This window comes from Urocampus carinirostris, chromosome 17 (genome assembly GCF_059441175.1).
Source record: "Urocampus carinirostris isolate Australia breed hairy pipefish chromosome 17, RoL_Ucar_1.0, whole genome shotgun sequence".
Taxonomy (NCBI): Eukaryota; Metazoa; Chordata; class Actinopteri; order Syngnathiformes; family Syngnathidae; genus Urocampus; species Urocampus carinirostris.
This window is the reverse complement of record NC_142365.1, coordinates 23,957,700-23,978,575: the sequence shown is the minus strand read 5'-3', so window position 1 is coordinate 23,978,575 and position 20,876 is coordinate 23,957,700. Positions and strand designations below refer to the sequence as shown.

The following is a 20,876-nucleotide window of genomic DNA, read 5'->3' as shown; positions in this document are numbered from 1 at the left end:
CTCGGGAGGTGTTCCGGGCATGTCCCACCGGCAGGAGGCCCTGGTGACGACCCAGGCCACATCCGGGAGGGACTCTATGTTGAGCTACTGCTCCTCCGCATTGAGAGGAGCCAGTTGAGGTGGCTCGGGCATCTGATAAGGATGTCTCCTGGACTCCTCCCTCGGGAGGTGTTCCGGGCATGTCCCACCGGCAGGAGGCCCCTGGGATGACCCAGGACACACCGGAGAGACTATGTTTCTAGGCTGGCCTCAGGATACCGTCGAATGAGCTGGAAGAAGTGGCTGGGGATAGGGAGGTCTGGGCTTCCCAGTTAAGGCTACTGCCCCCGCGACCTAACCCCGAATAAGTGAAAGATAATTGATGGATGGATGAATGGAAGAAGCCTTTCTCTGATGGAGAAATAATAAAAGAGTGTATGACTGAGATGATGGCACAGAATTTGATGTTTGGGCAAAGGAGAACCAACTTCACCTCTGTTGACTTGCCTTGCACTTGACCGTCATAATAAATGGACCCATGCTTGTTTGGAAAAAAAAACAGTTGTTGACCTGACCCCCTTTGAGGACCCCTGCTGTATAGTACTAAATACTTGCAACACGTGCCATAATGTCTTCTCCGAGTCATATCCAATGGAACTCACCACCTTGGCAATGGTTTCAAAACGAAATCCCGATTCCCTGACAATATCTCCCAGTCTGAAGATTGGACACAGTGGCGAGTCTCTCACGTTGTGGACACATTTGTTGATGTACGTTGCGTCGATTCCTTCCACAAGGTTACTCCTGTAAACGCAATAAGAATTGGCTATTATTTATTTTTTCGTTTACGGTTTCTGTCACGGTTGCCACGGCGCCCAATTTGCCCCGCCCGTGTGGCGCCAGCTGCAGCTTGTTGACAGACTGGCTCCCTGTCAGTATTTAAGCTCTGTCCTGTCAGTCCCCTTTGGTCGGTCTGTCTGCGAATCTCTGTTTTTACACGGCAAGCCCTTTTTCGCCTGTCCCGTTTCGCCTCCCACTACAATCTGTTTTGATCTCAACCATGTCTGTTCTCCCGTCCCGAATAACGATCCGCTTTTGATCTTGACCACGTCTACTCTCCTCTCCTGGCTTTCGACTTGTTTCAGATCCCGACCACGTGTTTGCTATTCTATCCCGGCTACTGACCCGTTTTTTTCCGTTCCCGACACCGCCATCGCTCGCCACAGAAGTCCCACTTCCGCGCTCAGAGCGACCTGCTTCCCGCGTCCAGCAATCCCCGGATTGTGGGCGCAATCACCTCCCTTTCTTCTAACGCGAGTGGGTCCAATTTACGTTCTGGTCCTGACAGTTTCAAATATTACATCCTGCCTTTAAAATCATAATTAATCATTGAAGGGATAGTGTGTATTACTTGACAGCTAGATGTTGCTATAAAACTTCAAGACATTGTTTGACGCGATCCCGCTCGTATTTCTCTTGTGCTTCTCTTAGTATTGTCTGGCGGGTCACAAAATAATGTTGTGTCTGCCATTGGTTTGCTTTGAATGTTATCCACAGCACCGCGACACAAGTGTGGATAATCGGTTAATAAAATGAATTAATGTGCTTTATGGTCAACTGTGGGAAATTACCATTGAAGTCTATGGGCTGCCATTGACTGATAATGAGAGCTGCAGCACTGAGCGTGGCCTGCCAGGGGGCCTATTACTTAAAGAAATAACCGAGCTGCAGTGAGGGAGTTCAACATTAATGAGTCAATGGTGCGGAAATAGTTTTATTTACTGGCTTTTTGTTGTATTTTTCCTTTTTTTTTTTTGTAATAAGCTGCTTCTGCAATGTCCTTGAACAGGAGTGAGCCAACTACGACTCGCGGGCTATATACGGCTCATCAGGCTTTTTAACCAGGCCCGCTGAACAAAAATGCCATTGTCTGTCTAAAAAAAGTTACTACTATAAAATACTACAAAATACTACAAAATACTACAAAATTACTACAAAACATTACTACAAAGCTCTCCCAGTCCTGGCTACCGACCAGTTTTTCCGTCCCTGACCCTGCCATCGCTCGCTACGAAAGATCCTCTTTGGCGTTCGGATCACAATCCAAGTACGAGAGCGACTTGCTTCGTGCATCCAGCGAACACCGGATCGTGGGCGCAGCCCTTCCTCTTTCCTTCAATAAAACTTGTGGTAAACGTTACACAATTGGGTCCTGCTTCCGTTCTGGTCCTGACAACAAAAATACAACTTGTTATATTACAAAAAATACAAAATAAGTACAACAAAAATACTCTATGAAAATAGTACAAAAATACCTGTGCATAAATACTGCAAAAATACTAATACAGTTATACCATAATAGAGATATACCTCTACAGAAATATTATGACAAAAATACTACAAAAATACTATAGTAATACAAAAAAAAAATCTACATATGTACAACAAAATTTCAAAAAAAAAAAACTACAACAATAATCTGACTGCAGGAATACTATGAAAATAACAACTAAAATAAAAACTACTGTAATACCATACAACTACATTTGTCAAGACCAGAACGGAGAGAGGACCCACTTGCGTTGCTTTTTTTGGAAGAGAGAGAAAGGGTTGCGCCCATGATCCGGTGAGTGCTGGACACGAGAAGCAGGTCATTTTGATACTCGGATTGTGCTCCGAACGTGGAAGTGGAACTTCCCTGGCAAGCGATAGCGGTGTCGGGGACGGAAAAACGGGTCAGTAGCCGGGACAGGAGAGCAAAAACATGGCCAGGGTTGAAGGCGAGTCATAAGCCAGAATAGGAGAGAAAATGTGGTCGGGGACAAAAAGAGGTCGAAAGCCGGGACGGGAGAGTAGACGTGGTCAGGATCAAAAACGGGTCGAAGCCGGGGAACAGACGGGAGCAAAAAACGGGACAGGTAGGAGTCAGGGTCAAAAAAGGATTGCCTAGTGTTAACTTAGGTTCGCAGACGGACTGACAAAAGGGGACAGACAGGACTGGGTACAAATACTGATCGGGAGCCAATCAGAGCCCGCGGCAGTTGGCGCTAAATGAGCGGGCACAGCTGAGTCACATCAGTAACCATGACAAAATTTCCAATTTAGTGCTTAAACGGGGACCTAATATATTACTTTGCTTTAATTGCAAATTTTATTAAATTAATCTCGTCAAAAACAATAAAAATAAATAAAACGTAGATTTCTGCTTGTGTATTTATTCAAAATTCATTATTCAAAAAAGAAGACAGGTCTCCAAGATGAGCCACTTGGCCGAATCTTTGAACCTAAATGTGGCCCTCCACCCCAAATACTTGCTTACCCCTGTCCTGCAAAAATGCTTCGCCAGACCATCATGATTGATTTAGTTGTTGTTTTTTGTACCTTGTCACATCAAAAATGGGGAATGTGATGGAGTTCTTGATGAAGAGAGTGTAGTTCTCTGCAGACATCAACAAGGGGGGGCTGCATCAAAGCAAATATGGTGCAAATGAATATTGTGACAAATTGCGGTGAAATACATTTTTGGACCTACTCTGGTATGTTGTAGTCATTCTCTATGGGACACCAGGCAAGGACTTCGCACGTTTTTGTTGTATTATCACACACTCCTGTCATTTGCCCTTGAAACAAAAACACAGTAGTGAGTAGCCTGTAGATTTGACCTAGAAGCACAAAAGGTGGATCAACTATGGCCTGCGGGCCACATGCAGCCCGTCAGTTTCTTCCAGCCCGCCGAACAAAAATTGTTATAACTATATATAAGAGAAAATCAAGTACTAAGGATAAAAAAAGATTGTAGTTTTATATGTGCTACAAAAACACTGTATGACTGCAGAAATCAAACACTGAAAAATTACTACAAAACTAAATGACCAGTTTATTGATTAAAACGGGACTTCATTTTTTTTCTTTGCTTTGCTTTTTTCCTAAAATTTTTTTTACTGAAAAATACTACTACAGAAATACTACAAAAATACTACAAAACTAAATTAATTAAATATATAATTTTAGCGAATGAAAAGGAACTTCATATATTAATTTGCTTTTATTCTGAAAATAAAAACATACTGCTGAAATACTACTACAGCAGTGTTTTATCAACCCTGTTTGAACCAAGGTACACTTTTATTTATAAAAACGTTCCGAGGCACACCGTCCGTCGAAAATGTTTAAAGAGGAAGTTATGTCAAATATTTCACTGTGCTACCTCATATGTAGGTAATTAGTATATAAAAAGAAGAAAATAATACTTAAATTAAAAAACAATGATGTGCTTTATGTTTTTATTTCTTACATTGCAATCTTAACAATTGTTAAAAAAATTAGGTTATTATATGCACTGTGCTACCTCATGAGTAGATATTTAGTATATAAAAAGTATATAAAGATCTACTGCCACCTACTGATTTGGATGACTATTACAGTTTTTCATCTGAAGATAGCAAAAATACTGAAAAATGGCCTGATGTGGAATGATAAAATTGGGCATATTCCAGCGGCACACTAGTGTTCCCCGGCACACTGGTTGAAAAACACTGTACTACAGAAATACTTCACTAATACATCTACAATAATACTACAAATACTACAAGATTAATTAATAAGTAACACATTCAGTGCTTAAAACAGGGACCTAATATATTATTCGTTGTGCCTTTGTGTGTCTTCTACAAAAATATTTTACGACTACAGAATTAAAACACTACGAAATTACTACATAACTAAATATCCAAAGTAGTGATTAAAAGGGGACCTGATATATTATTTTGCTTTCATTCTGAAAAAAAGAAATGCTTGCTGAAATACTGTGATAGACATTCTACAAAAATACTACTACAGAAATACTAAAAAAATACTGTTCATCTCCAATAATACTAGATAAATACTACAAGATAACTACATAACTTACACATTTAGTGCTTACAATGGGGATCTAATATATTAATTCGCTCTTGCGCTGAATATGAAAATATACTTAGGAAATACAACAGAAATACAACAAATATACTACAACAGAAATACTACACAAATACATCTCCAATAATACTAGAGAAATCCTACAAGATAACTACATAACTTACACATTTAGTGCTTACATTGGAGACCTACTATATTAATTTGCTTTCGCACTGAAAATAAAAAATATACTAAAGAAATACTACTACAGAAATACTACACAACTGCATCTACAATAATACTAGAAAAATACTAAATAAATACTACAAAACGTAATGACCAATTTAGTGATTAAAAAGGGACTTTATATATTATTTTGCTTTTATTCTGAAAAGAGAAAAATACTGCAGAAATATTACTACAGAAATACTACACAAATACATCTACAATAACACTAGAGAAATACTACAAGACTACTACATAAATAAGACATATAGTGCTTAAAACAGGGACCTAATAAATTAGTTTGCCTTCACTTTGAAAAGAAACAAAATATACTGAAGAAATACTACTACAGACATACTATAAAAATACAGAAATACACAGACATAACACAACATAATACAAAATAATACACAAATAAATTCACACAATAATACAGAAAGGCAACAAAAGTACTATAAAATTACTACACAGCTAAATATCACATTTACTGCTTAAAACAGGGATCTAATATAATATTTTGCTTCTATTCAAAAAAGAAAAAAAATACTACAGAAATATAAAAAATGCAGAACTCCTACAGTAATACTGAAAAGATACCACAAAAATACTACAACAAAATACCACAGAAATACGACAAGAATACTGCCACAGAAATAACACAAAAATCCTACAAAATGATATACGAATACGTTTACATAGTACTCAAAAAAATACTACAAAAAATCTACAAAATTACTACATGCAGCCCATCAGACTTTTTAACTGGCTCGCCAACTGAAAACATTGAAAATATGATTATAGTATCTATAAAATGGTAAAGAAAATGTACTACTGATAAAAATATGTTGTTTTTATGTCACGTTTTCCCCAGTGTCCCCAATGTATATAGCTGGCTACATTTTTCTTTCCTTGTTTATAGAGTATTTTATTCATTAAGTTATTTATTATATTTAATGAACTTCTGAGATAGATGTATTGGATTTGGGGGTTCTCGATGCATGATATCACATTGAGTGCTTCAAGAGTCAATACTAATTAATTACTTTGCTTGAATTTTAAGCATTTCAAACCCAAATAAATACAGTGATCCCTTTCTGTATAACGGTTTACTTATCACGGTATCGCTGCTTTGTGGATTCTCATCACGCATTATGTTCTGCATTCTGATTGGCTAAACAGAGGAAGATGCTTTCTATCGCCAACAAAGTTGGGCCTCTCTACCTGCTAAACCTTGTCTGGAGCCACTTGCGGGTTTTTGGCGCTCCTCAGTGGCTCCCTGGTACTCTTTCAAAAATGGAAAGAACTGGTAGGTAAATTCTCTTACGTCCACATGATGGCGGCAAACTATCACGTAATGTAAAAAGTATCGGATCCTTAACCCATACAGTTGTGCAAGATTATCTTTAAAATTGTAATTAATTAATTTTAATTTATTTGTGAAAAAAATATTCAGTACAGTACTTTTATTTGTTAAACAAATAATTTAGCCTATAAACTGGGTTTGTTCTTGAGTAAGAGATAAATTATTAATAAATAAATCGTCGGACGCTTTTCCAACGCAACCCTCATAAAATTCGTGGGATAACTATAATAGATACTTGCAAATGTCTGCGTGTTAGTTGATTCATAAATGCATATAATTACTGCCATTCTACAAAGACTTTTTTTTTTTCACTTTTCTGAATGGAATGGACAGAAAATGTCAAAAATCGATTTTTTTTTTAAATACCCCCAAAAATAAATGTAGGTTTATATTATCTTTTTCTGGGCAGCACGGCGGCACAGTGGTTAGCGCGTGTGTGGCACAGTTCTAAGGTCTTGGGAACCTCCTGTGTGGGTTCAAATCCAGCTACCAGACTTCCTGTGCGGAGTTTGTATGTTCTCCCCGTGCTCGCGTGGGTTTCCTCTGCCCACTGCCCGATGATTGCTGGGATGGGCTCCAGCACCCCCGTGACCCAACTGAGGATAAGCGGTGCAGCAATGATATGAGAAATAAGATTATCTTTTTCTCTCATATATCGCCGAGGTATTGGATTTGAGACCCAAAAATCAATATTTCTTCATCCAGTAGCTCTCGACTCAAAAAGTTTATGTAACACATTTACTTTCAATTTTTTCACTTGATTTTTCTGCACATACAGTGAAGAAAAGAAGTATTTGAATACCCTGCTATTTTCCTATTTCTCCCACTTAGAAATCATGGAGTGGTCTGAAATTCTCATCGTGGGTGCATGTCCACTGTGAGAAAGATAAACTAAAAAGAAAAATCCACAAATCACAATGCATGACTTTTAACAATTTATTTCAAATACTTGTTTTTTTTTCACTGTATGTTGCTGAAAAAAAGACTGACATTGCTCCAAACATTTTCCACTCTCTCTTTTGATGTACTTATCTTTAATTAGCATCAACAGTAGCAAGCGAAATGTCAAGCAAAGCAGATGCTGAATTTGCCGTTTCGCTTATCGCTCTCTGATGCGATTTCTCTTTCGCTGCCGAACGGACCAGTTCACTGAAAGTCCCCTCGAGAGTGTTTGATCACAAGTCCTTGAAAACAAGCTACACTAGTTGTTGGCCAAGTGGAGATGCTTTGAGCACCGCCTAGGGGTTGACTTGATTGTTATGATGTCTGAATTGTGTTTGTTAAGAAGGGACGGAGAGAGCTGAAATGTAATGAATAAAAACGACCTTTTTAAAGAAAAAAAAAAACAACATCCGCTATCCCTCCATTTTCTGCGCAACTCATCCTCAGCAGGGTCGCTGGAGCCCATCCCAGCCACCATTAGGCAGTGGGCAGGACACCCTGAACTGGTTACCAGCCAGTCGCAGGGCACATAGAGACAGACAACTCACTCGCTCTTTCACACCTAAGGGACAATTTCGACCGGCCAGTTAACCTGACATGCATGTTTTTGGAATGTGTGAGTAAACCGGAGTGCCCGGAGAAAACCCACACAAGCACAGGGAGGACATGCAAACTCCGCACAGGAAGGTAGCTGGATCTGAACCCATGACCTCAGAACTGTGTGATGCGCTAACCACTCATCCGCTGTGCCGCCTGTAAGCTTGCTAAATAAGATCAATTATGTAGTAAGGCTATTCTTTTTTCTGATATTGTATTTTCACGACCTTGATGCGCGCATAAAAGTCTCCAAATTGTGCCAAATGCCAATGAGATCGTTCACATTTCCAACTAAATAACACTTCTATGCGTCTCCTGTGACTTTTAAGCGTATCTTGTTAGATTGCCATCATATCCGACTCGCGCGGAAAAGGATGCATGACGTCACACGCAATGCATTGATGGTGGAAGTGCTCATGGATGCTAACGCCGTAACGTACCTATTGTGCTATCGAATTTGGAACAGAATTGTTACCCCAAATATGAATAAAATCCAAAACTTAACTTTCCTTCCATTGAATGGCATGTTGGTTTTACACTATGCGGAAGAACATAGAAACCGGATCAATGGTTCGCAAGTGGAGGAGGCTAAACAATGAAATCTGGGGCCCCTTATTACTTGAAGATTTTATCGGTGTGTTTTTCCTTGTAATCAATACTTTTAGGTACCACAACCAAACTCAGTTTTGCTCCCGTTGTATTTACGAATGTGTGTGTTATTATTCATTATACGCACACTATCGTACGGCGTCCCCTTGCGTATGTGTTAAATACTGAAATGGAACCAGCTACAGAGACTACGCCTTTTACCAACGTGCACCCTATGGTCGTGAAAATACAGTACTGCATTTTTCGGATTATGAATCGCTCTGGATTATAAATCCCACCAGCCAAAAAATGCATACTTAAGAAAAATCAAACATCGTGCTGGAGTATAAAACTCATTTTGGGGGCAAATTTATTTCATAAAATCCAAAACCTAAAATATACATAACATCTTAGAGGGCAATTTAAAATAAAAAAATGATTTTTTTTTTTTAAAAACTGTCCCCACCCAGTAAAATGCACCTAAAGTCAATATTTGCACTGCTGGCTTTATTTTCAAAATATTGTGCAATGAAAGGAAACGTATTTTCCAGACTATAAGGCACAAAGCCTCCTTGTGATTTTCTCATACATAAGGCGCATTGAACTATAAGTCCCATGAAAATAAAACCTAAGATTATAAAAATATATTTCATAAAACATAAATATTAGGGAATCTGTTTTCACAGCTAAAATGAATCAATTTATTCATAAATACTGGTCTTGAGTCAAGGTTTTTTTGTGGTTCGTCAAATTTGATAATAACAGAAAAAACATTTTTTTTTAAAAACGGTAGTCCTTTTCATGGGGAAAAAAGCGGTAGTTGGTATAAAAATAAATATAATATTTAGCGCTTGAAATAGGGACCTGATGTATTGATTTGAGTTGACTCTTCAAAACCAATTTGATGCGACTAATCTTGATAAAAACAAACATAAAGAGAAAGGTAACATGCACATGTCTGCATGTATATTCATTCATAAATAGGAAAAATTTGATATATCTACATAATTCAAAAATACATCTACAATAATACAAAAAAATACTACAAAATCACGACATAACTATGTATTTAGTGCTTAAAACGAGGACTGAATATATTATTTTGCTTTCATTCTGAAAAGACAGAAACACTACTACAGTAATACTGATACAAAACTATCACAAAAATTCTCCTACAGTAATACTGCAAAAATACTACAGAAATACTACAAAAAAAAAACAGAAATAAGACAAAAATACGAGAAAATGCTACACAAATATGTTCACTTGCTTGGGGCAGACAAAAAAACTACAAAAATACTGCAGAAATACGACAAAGATGTATTACAAAATACTATGCAAACACATTAACACAATACTACTGAGGTACTACAAAAAAACGACAAAATGACAACATAACTAAATATCAATATGCTTAAAACAGAGAACTGAAATATTTTAATTCTAAAAAGAAAAAATATACTCCAGAAATAATACAATAAAATTACAAAATACTACAAAAATACTACTACAAAAAACACTACACACACAGACATTCTCAATTCTCCTACAGTAGTACTGCAAAAATACTACAGAAATACTACAAAAATACCCCCGCAGAAATAGGACAAAAATACTAGAAAATGCTACACAAATGTGTTAATTTGCTTGAGGCAGACAGAAATACTACAAAAATACTGCAACAATACGACAAAAATATATTACAATATAATATGCAAACACATTTACACAATACTACTGAAGTACTCCAAAAAATGACAAAATGACTACATAACTAAACATCGCAATTACTGCTTAAAACAGGGATCTTGTGACCTGGGATCATGTTGTAACTCATAAGTCGCCGCCCATTTTGCAAACAAAACGTAGTTAGCTCTTTATGGTTGTGTTTTGAAAAGAAGGAGGAGGAAATCCACGAGTCAACTAGGAAGAACAAAAGTTTGCAGAGACACTTTTGTTGAGTAAAGACGGGCGCGGTTACACAGTGCCGAGCCGTCGGGAGTTGAGATGATTTACCGTGTCCCGTACGTTTGAAAGTCCCTCCTTTGCAATCGGCGTCCGTGCTGCAGTTGTCCTTGCCCGGTAGCTGATGGAAATAAGAAATCAGGGTTAGGGTTTGTTTTTTTCACCTTTAAAATGTAGCTGCAGTTGGTGGAATGGAGTGCGAGCTATTGTACGGAGTGAATCAAGAAAGCAAGGTTTTGGGTGCTCTGAGGAGAGTGATGAGTCACAAGAGTATGAGTATGGATGTTAAGAGGGGACTGTATGAGAGTGTGATTGTGCCGACTGTGTTGTATGGTGCAGAGAGACTTGGAGCCTGAACGCAGATTTGAGAAGGAAATTAAATGTTTATGAGATATGTTCGAGAAGTATGTTAGGAGTGACAAGATTGGATGGATTGAGAAATGAAATTGTGAGGGACAACACTGGAGTAGGTGTGGAACTGGGCAAGCGTGTGGTTTGAACACATGGAGAGGATGCATGAGGAGCGAATGTTGAAGAGGATCTACAGAGCAGAGGTAATTGGAAGGAAACCAAGAGGAAGGCTGCGATTAACGTGGATGGATAGTGTCATGAGTGCACTGCAGGAAAGAAGACTAAATCAAGCGGAAGCTAGAGCTCTTGTTGGTGAAGCGTACTAAGGGATGGGCAGGGCACCCGTATGATGCGGCAGGGGTAAACCAGTGAAAGCTGTCAGGTCCTTCTGTTGAACAGAAGAGTGTGTTGTGTCACCCTGACCCGAGTGACATGGCCGCTTTCTTGTGTCCCTTTTCATCTGGAGAGACGAAAACATGACCAACTTAGGTCCCGAGGTGCCTAACTTGTCTGTTTGGGCATTTGGGTTGGCCATGGGCCCAAAATTTTGTGTGTGTTTTTAATCTACTCTCTCCCTTTTTTATTTTCTTTGTTTTTGTATGTGTTTGTCTTGCTGTCGGTCACCCCTCTCGAGGGATATGACCAGGATAGCTAGATAGGTAGCTAGCTAGCTAGATAGATAGATAGATAGATAGATAGATAGATAGATAGATAGATAGATAGATAGATAGATAGATAGATAGATAGATAGATAGATAGATAGATAGATAGATAGATAGATAGATAGATAGATAGATAGATAGATAGATAGATAGATAGATAGATAGATAGATAGATAGATAGATAGATAGATAGATAGATAGATAGATAGATAGATAGATAGATAGATAGATAGATAGATAGATAGATAGATGGATAGATAGATAGATACGATGAAACAATATGGATTGCCCATCATCAGTCAGTCTTTATGCTACAAGAAAGTCCAAGCCTTCATGGGGCCCTAAGCAAAATTTGATTTGGGCCCCTTATTACTTGATCATTTGCATACCTACTAGAACTCATTCCATGTTCTAATCCAGGGATGTGGAACTACTTGGAGTTGGGGGCTTCATTGGGTCCAAAATTTTTGAAAAAGATCCAATTTTTTCATCTGTGAATAAATATAAATGCAGACATGTACACGGTATAGTACTTTTGAACTAGATTGGTTTCATCAAATTGGTTTTAAAATGATCCCAATTAAAGCAAAATAATGTACAAATATTTTGTCGCCAACGTGAGATATCCAAACGGAGGCCTTCACAATCAGCTCTGCAGGCCCTGAGGCATAACACAAGGGACAATCAAACCGTCGGTTTAGCCAATCATATTACAAATTGGTAAGCTCGCACCTGATATGGGGCCTTGGGAAATGTCACCGGTTTCTCAAACTATGATTGGTAAGGGGGCGCAACAAAAATGTGAAGAAAAAAATCCCTTTTTCCACTGCATTTGGCCAAAAACACCTTTCGTTCCTCCTCACAGATAAAATTTAAAAATTTGGGTTTACACCGGACTCGGCCCCTTAAATTAACTTTAACTGGTCAGGCTCGGGCTGGTTCAGTCTTTAATACCCACGGGCTGGATTTATTATGCCCGATCTTACCTCTAAGAACAACTGAAGGCCTAGGTGCGAAATGCAGGGCCCTGCCACTGCCCAAAACATAGGTTAAAAACACTGCTCAAAGATACATGCTATTTATAGCAGCTTTGTTTAAAATTAGCAACCAATCCATGACATCATTGTATTTGTTTTTTATTTTTTTTTTGCGGTGTGTGATTTTACATTGTTGAAAAAATGTCTAATAGTAACTGTAAGAGTTTTTAGCCCATTATACTGATAGAAAAAGTATTAAAATCCTATTAAATATTCGGTTCTACTTAAGGTGAAAGGACATACATACCTCAGGGCACTTTCCCATTTTTTGACCTTCAGTTACAATGTAGTTAGTCATCACCACAAATGAAGAATCTCCCTGTTGTATAGAATCAGAAAAATAAACACATTTAACAACATATTTGTGAGTTTTCGGGGGAAAAAAAGTTTTCAATATTTGGGTGTTGTTTTGGACAAAGTTTCAGAAGTTTTAGTTAGGAATGAAACGGCGAAATGTAATTCTGTCTTTCTGTCTTCAATATCTGTTCGTGGGTCCATCTGTAGTTGTTATTTATTCATTTTACATGCAGAAATTTGCTGGTCTGTCATTACTCAGCACCCTTTTGTTTTTGTTTGTCCGTCGTTTTTTTTTATAATCGTCTGTTATCATTTTATGTTAACCACACCTTCTTTTGTCACGATATGGGGAACAGCCCACTGAGGCGGACATTCAAGTTAGTTGGTCCATTGTCAACTTAAAAGAACAGTTTGTATTATTTAGCGCCTCTTTGTGGTAAGAAACTTTATTCATTTACAAAAATATATACTGACTAAAAATTAAGCTAAAGTACTTAAACTATGATATAGTGTGCATTTAAAAAAAAAACGATTAGGTCAAGACATTTGCATTTATTTTCCATATCATGAGCTGACATAGTTGTCTGCAATCTTGCTGCAATGGTGACTCCAAAATAACAAAAACATTGGGAACAAAAATGGGAAAAAAAATAATGAGGCTTGGTCACTTTTAGTATCTATTTTTTTTAATAGTATTAAATTCTTTCTTGTGCTTTGCAGCACTCGTTTTCCAGTTGCACTGAACAAAACAACAACATTTAGGGCAGGAAGAAGACTAGGAACCTTCCCGTGGTGTCCTGCGAAGGGCTCTCTCCTGGGGGAGCCTTACGAATCCATCTCAATCCACTCAGACTCGCTCTCTCTTTCTTTCTTGGTCCTCTCTCCTTCTATGTCTCTCCTTTTCTCTCTTCCCCCTTTACACTCTTGTCTCTCATTTTCTCTATCCCTCTCTTTCCTACTCTCCCCACCTCTTTCACTCTCTTTTCCCCCTTTTTGCGTTTTACTCTGTCTGTCTTTCTCTCTTTCTATCTGTCCCTCCCTTTCTCTCTCTTCTACTCTCCTCTCTCTGTTCTTCTTAGGGCGGGCGACTTCGAGAGCAACCCTGGCCCCCAGTCCAAATGCCAGTGGTGCTTTCGAACCATTCGCTGCGACCACACCCCAATCACCTGTACTACCTGCCCACGGGGCTTCCATAAATCATGCACCGGCCTGTCCGAACGTACTAAGGACTTCAGAGGCTTCGTATGCTTGGTTTGCTTGGGTCACACCCCGTCAGGCCTGGCGGCACAGGACAGTCGCAGCCCCCTCTCCTTTGGAGAACTACGGAGCCTCCCACGAGCAAGTCTAGCGCTACTAAGGATTACCTTAGGCGCCTTGAGTGACTCGACAACAACAACAACAACAACAACAACATTTAAGGATCAAATATTACTCAGTATCCCTTTAAAGTCATGGAGTGGGGTTGCGGAGTGGGTGGTGACCAAACATTTTCCTCTTCCTGACAGAGGTGTACTAAAAATGATTCAAAACACTGGACATAAGGTTTTTTTTTTTCATTGTACTATTATATTACTTTATGCTGATGAAACCTCCGTTGAAAAAGCAAGTTAGAAAAAAAAGGATAATTAGATATTTAAATAATATATTAAAATTAGGTAGGAAACACATTATAGTAAAATATTTGATCATACAAATGATTAAATAGAATAAAGTATTTTAATGATGAACTATTTGTTATTCCCAGTTGTTTTAGACATCATAGTTTTTAATATACCTGTGGTTTGTAGCACTCGTTTTTGGTTTCACTACCCAATGCAGGCAGTCAAATAATACACACTGTCCCTTTGAGTGAGTATAGAGGTCCATGCGTTTTTGACCCAGGTGACTTCTTGCTTTACTATTGTAAGAAATGGCTTAAAAATATGTTTTGCCTACTTGAATACCAAGGTTTTATATCAGTTTTACTGTTAGGTTGCAGCCCTGTAATCCTGGAAGGGTGATAACCCCATGTGCGGTCCTTTCTCAAGATTTCTTCATTTTCCTCATGTTGAGGTTTTTGAGTTTGTCCTTGCCCTCATGTAGGTTTTAGATCAGGGGACGGTGTCATAATTAGTCTGTGGTTTGCAATAATCTGTGGTCTGTGCAGCCCTTTGAGACTCTTTGTGATTAAGGGCTGTACAAATAAACGTGACTTGACTTGACTTTTGAGGTTTTGTGGGTGATGGACTAAAGGTATGGGAAGCAGGAACTGAGGAAGGGATGTTCAAAATAAAGATGGTATTTATTAACCAAACCAGGAACAAAGTAACACACCAACATAGGGGCAGCGACAAAATAACATGTCCAAACTAAATCAAACCTGAGAAAGCCCAAAACAAAAAATAAAGACCAAAACCGGAAATGGAAAATGCAAGGAACAAACTAACACGTGCAGTAGGGACTAAACTACTAACACCATATTGAACCAAGAAACCAATATCAATAAAATTTTTTTAGAAAACTGCCACAGTATTAGAGATGCAAATGACTCAACAACATGTGCTGTCCAAAATATCTTCACAAAGGGTCAGGAACATCGTTACCAGACCCTAACATTTGGGGGAGCTGACCAATAATAATATTTTAAAAACCATCAGTCTACTCCTTGTAATTAAGTACTAATTACCCCTTTGAACACTACCTCCTCTCCAAAAAGTCTAAAGTATTCCTTTTCAGGTATATTTTAGAAGAAGATACATTAGTCGTGAGAAATTTCGAGTTCTTTAAAAGTGTCTGTTTGGTTTGAAAATCAACCACCTGTGGGAAAATGTATCTAATGAATGTTAAACTAGCACAGTTAAGCCTTCAGGGGACTGAAGGAGAAGTCGTGAAATCAAACTAAAGCGCAAAATGTTTTATCTGTTGAAGACGGCGCATGGCGAAACACTTTGCCAGTGGCTGTGGAGAGCCTCGCCTCGACTTTGTTCAAGAGGCTTTCAATACTCAAGCACTTCAAACACACACACACACACGCACACACACGGTTACTTAATAAAACACAGTATATAACTGTCACTTCCTCGTATCCACTTGGAAAAAATAATCAAGCACTTTATGGACTCCTAATTAAGCTCTTACAGTAATACCTCGTTGTATAACGGGTTATTTTTTGCAGTTTTCCTATTTTACACATTTTCATAGCGTATTGTGTTCTGGATTTCGATTGGCCAAACAGTCCCCCTACCCCTTTTCTGCCTGTGTCTGTGTGTTGACGTTGGGGGCAAAATTGTCCATGAAGACCTTGACTGAATGTCGCACACTATTTTTTGTGATTGTGGTAAGTGACATGAATAAAATTCTCTTTTTTTTATTTATTGTTATAAAGTGAAATTATAAATCTATAATTAATGTCGTTGTTTGTGCCTTTCCCCCTTTTAATCCGGTTATGCGCAAATGTAATGTCTACAGGGTAAACTTTTGTCTTGTATACGGATTATTCTGTTTGTTCCAAAAACCCCAATCCTGATCTCAATCCAAATAGTTCTTACATGTAGTCATCAATCTTCAGATCCTGAACAAACGGCCGGCTCTAGAATTTTGTTAAAGAAGCAGACAGATGCACTGTTATGATAATATACCAAATTGATGATTCTAGTCCAATTTACTTTGAATTTAAAAACGATAGGCTGGTGCTTGATACGCGGCTGAATCACAAACGACAAACCACCAACAGTGTCTCAAATACCTACTTTGCACAAACCTGATTGTTCTATTGTACCCTCATTTAAAAACCGAAAGGAAAAACTTTGATGACACCATTGTCATGGTTAGTGTTCAAGACAATCTCTAAAAATGTTAAACTCAAAGTTGATACCATGCCAATTAGAGGTAAGATCTAAGGCCAAGCCCGAGTTTGAGCTTGACTAAACCCGAATTTTGTCCCAAGTCAGGCCTATAATATCAATCATTACGTTTGAGTCGAGCAGGGCCTCTCTCTTACTGACTTTTTTTCATTATCCACCAGTCAATACTTTTTCTCTCTGCCTCTCTCTCTCTCTCTCTCTCTCTCTCTCTCTCTCTCTCTCTCTCTCTCTCTCTCTCTCTCTCTCTCTCTCTCTCTCTCTCTTAAAGTGCTGTGCATCTTAAGGATGTACTGCTTCTACGGTTTATGATCCAATTTTCAACCAGTCAAAATGAAGGACAGCCTCAAAACTTTCCCGTTAACTCTTAAAAAAATAAATCCGTCACAGATGGGAAATTGACGGTTACTCCAACCTCTGCAGACACAGAAATATAAAAGATGTAAAAGTTTGTACATTCTTGTTTAACTTACATTTTGTTACAAAAGAAAGGCTTTGAATTGTTATCATAAATCACTTATCCTCCCTCCGATTCCTCCCAAATAAAAGAATACAATTTCAGGTTTTTTTCTGACTCATTCCAGCAAATTAAGTTAATTGGTAAGGCTTGGGCTGTAACCTGCAAACTTGTATCTTAACTCTCACGCCAATCACACAGTAATTTTCCGAAAGCCAGTCATGGATTCTGAAAATGGTCCACGACCGAAGCTTTACAGAAAGCAAGACACCTTTGTTATTTCTATCCCAGAGTTAACAGGACCCAGGAACAATTAAAGTAAACAAAGACATATATTTAATGGCAGCCTTTTCATTGACTGTTTGCTCTGAGCTTTATAGGAAGTATGCGAAGAGCATAACTGAAACTGAATCTGTATTTAGCGCCAACAGACGTGTCCTAGTTGATGACTTCTGGCACGAAGTCAAGCTAACAATGATCATATAAAACCGCACTGTAAAACCTGAACCTTGTCAGCACGTGGTCACGAACTGATACTGCTTTTCACAAACACTCGATCGCTGGATTTATGGAGTCGTGGACAATGGTGAAATGATGACAAATTGAACTGACAATAGAGTTTAACAATTGTCTATGGTGACCTGCTAATGTCGTGATTCACGTTGACTGCGAAGGGTCACTCATTTGTCAGCGTTTCGCGTGTGAATCACTGCCAACCGACCTGTGGCGGGAAGACGTAGTCGGCCACGTCCCACACTCGTTCCTCTCCGCTAACGTTGGTGTAGCCCACTCCTTTCATTTTGGTGAAGACCGAGCTGACGGCTGTGTCTGTGGACTGGTAGCCTTTCTCATAGATGAACACCCACCTGTGCAAGAAACGGGACACAATTGGTTAAGCCTGTCATCACAACAGGCTTCGGCTACACCAGGGGTCGGGAACGTATGGATCGAGTTTTCATGAGTACATCTGGCTCAGAGATAAAACAGGACTCTAGCTAACTTCCTCGATATTGTTCCATTCTCAGTAAATGCACAACTAAAGCGACTTAGTGACAGTTTGGTTTGGTCCAGAATATTTCGGGCAGAATTCCAACTAGTTTACAGTGTCTGTGTAACACCAACAGACCAACGTTTTGGTTTAATGTCTCTATGAAATCTGGAAGCTCATTAGCCAATCTATGTTCATTTTTTGAGACGCTTTATGATAAAAACCCACAGACAGGGTTGGGTTACTCTAAAAAGTTAACCCGTTTCAGTTACTAGTTACCTAATGAAGATATAATCAATAACTTAATTCGTATACACTAATATTACAGCAATATAACTTGATTACTTTTAAGTAATTTTCCTTTGCTTATCTAACAAATATGCTAATAAAGACAAAGTAAACACAATGTAAAGAAATACCAAATTTTGTTTAAAATAAGTTAACAATGTAATCTCAAAAAAGAATTGGAGGAACCCAAGGTCAAGTAGTTGCATCTAGTCCTACAAAAATGCTCAAATTCTAACCACGAAGTGTAGTTTATTAAGCGAATGTAAACCTTAGTCTTTCAAGTGGTATAAAAGATATGCTCTATTTTAATTCACATTAGGGTAATATTTAGATTTATCCATTATCTGTACCACTTATCCTCAGCAGAGTCGCGGAGGTGCTGGAGCCCAGTAGGTCGGTAAATACATGCGTTTCCTTTTTGTGTGCAAAAGTTCGTGCCATTTTTATAAAAGAACTCGCTTTCACCTTGTTTTGAAACTATTATTTACGTAAAAATAACAGTCAAAATGAGCCTCAACGATTTTGGCCTGGAGAAGGATCAGTACTACCAGGCTGTACTTGCCCAAGACACACCACAGGAAATGGAGCCTTCACAACCCTAGTGGTTAAGGGATCCAAACCCATATTTGTCTGTATGAGACACAGGCTCAGGCATTGTTATTATTTGATAGAATAGATTAAATCTTCAAACGTCACACGGTGAAATACAATCTACTAAAGAATTTGCTTTTGTCTTTCGAGTTGTTTTAGCGTTTTTGTTGAATTTCAAATTTAAAATATATGTCGAAGCCCTCAATAAAAAAAACTAATTTTTTTGATTTAATGGCTCTCTGAGTCAAAAATGTTTCCGACCCCTGGGATGCACCCTTACCAAGGCATCTGGTCCCACAGGCAAGGACATGCACCACGCTGTGTTTATCTAGTCATGCAACACTGCTAACTCGCTACGCTGACAGCACACCCCACTCGTGCTTCATGATTGCATGGATATACGTCGCAATAGTGACAAGTATCAATGTGTACTCACTCGCATGACACATTAGTCATCCGGTGGCAATTTGGTTATTCGTTGAAGAGGTTAACATCAAACGGAAGATATCTTTTTTTAGGGGTGATCAATCTAAATATCGACAGTATCCAAATGGAGCAAGTACTTGGATCTGATCTATACTATTTTCCTGGGATTGATACTTTACTCCCCAACCAATTTCCTTAAAGCGCTGCTTCTCTATGTAGATAGCCCAGCCATTTTCTCTCAGAGCCACTCTCAAAGTGTCTGCCTGAGTTGTGACTGACAGCACAAGTTTAGCATTTCTCTGCTGCATCCTACCTGTCAGGCAGTAGAGAGGGCCGAATCTGTGTACCCTCCCCTATCAGAAGCTAAAAATGACAGAGGCAAATAGGAGGTGCAGCACAGTGTGGACTTTCGTTTTTAAAGGACAATGCCAGGTGTAATTTGTTTGGTGAAGTTATCTGCCACTGTGGCAACAACACGAACTTACATAAACACATGAAAAAGCTTGCACTCTGTAGAAAATGTGCTTTCTTTCTTTCTTTTTTTCTTTCTTCTCTATTTTTTGTCTTTCTTCCTCTCTTACTCGCTTTTTTTCTTTAACTTTCTCTCTTTCTCTCTTTCTCTTTAATCTACTAGTCAGTCCCTCACGAGAGTTTCTTATCCTATCATGTGGCCCCCGAGCCCAAATGAGTTTGACATCACTGATTTTAGTGTATGATGATTATTGACCCGGTTTCTAGCGTTTGCTGTAATGCTTTGCTATATTCCACCTTGAAATGAAACAAATAACTTTTACATTGTTATGACAATTGAGCAATCTGATATTTTTAATTTTAGATATACACTTTTTTTAATTAGAAAAGAAGTTTTTCACTAAAGTCCCATCTTCTTTATCAGATCAATTGAGACAGTACTGCTGATTTCAAAAGTATTTAAGTCTTATTATTGTTATCATTTAATGAGAAAAATAATTTTAAAAATGATCTTATCTGCCTTAGGTATTTTGTTATGCAATGCATTCCATTTTATTCTCACAAATCATGTCGTGTTGCAAGTTATTTAAGGGCATGGGCATAATTAGGAAATCTGGATTTTTTAGAGTTGCTCCGGGCATGAATGTATATTTATATGCAGTGTTGGAACACAGTTACTTTTTCTCTGTAATACTTGATAGTACTTTAATGCGTTATTACTAAAATTTTGTAACTCAACTGTCATAAAGACAATGTGCCTTACTCTGCTACTCATTAATCAAAACATCCTCTAAACGCTTTCTGTTTATCCTTCGCTCACAATGTAACATATACAACAATCAATCCTTGTGTTTATGTTTACCTTCAAAGTACAACTACATACAGTTATGGTGGCGCCATCTCATGCACAGAGT

General features: G+C 38.3%; 1 protein-coding gene across 2 annotated transcripts in view; it reads right to left on the bottom strand.

The window, feature by feature from the left end:
* The window catches only part of p2rx1 (purinergic receptor P2X, ligand-gated ion channel, 1), a 45,249-nt gene that overhangs the window by 8,352 nt on the left and 16,021 nt on the right, over positions 1–20,876 (bottom strand). Inside the window, exons 2-7 of one of the 2 annotated variants that reach the window (XM_088321409.1) lie at positions 17,920–18,064; positions 12,853–12,924; positions 10,619–10,676; positions 3,512–3,599; positions 3,361–3,441; positions 642–783 (exon numbers count right to left, since the gene is read on the bottom strand). In XM_088321409.1, coding sequence (XP_088177535.1) covers positions 642–783; positions 3,361–3,441; positions 3,512–3,599; positions 10,619–10,676; positions 12,853–12,924; positions 17,920–18,064 — 586 coding nt within the window. Of the gene's footprint in view, positions 1–641; positions 784–3,360; positions 3,442–3,511; positions 3,600–10,606; positions 10,677–12,852; positions 12,925–17,919; positions 18,065–20,876 lie in introns of both variants that reach the window. The other variant, XM_088321408.1, reaches the window with a different exon arrangement.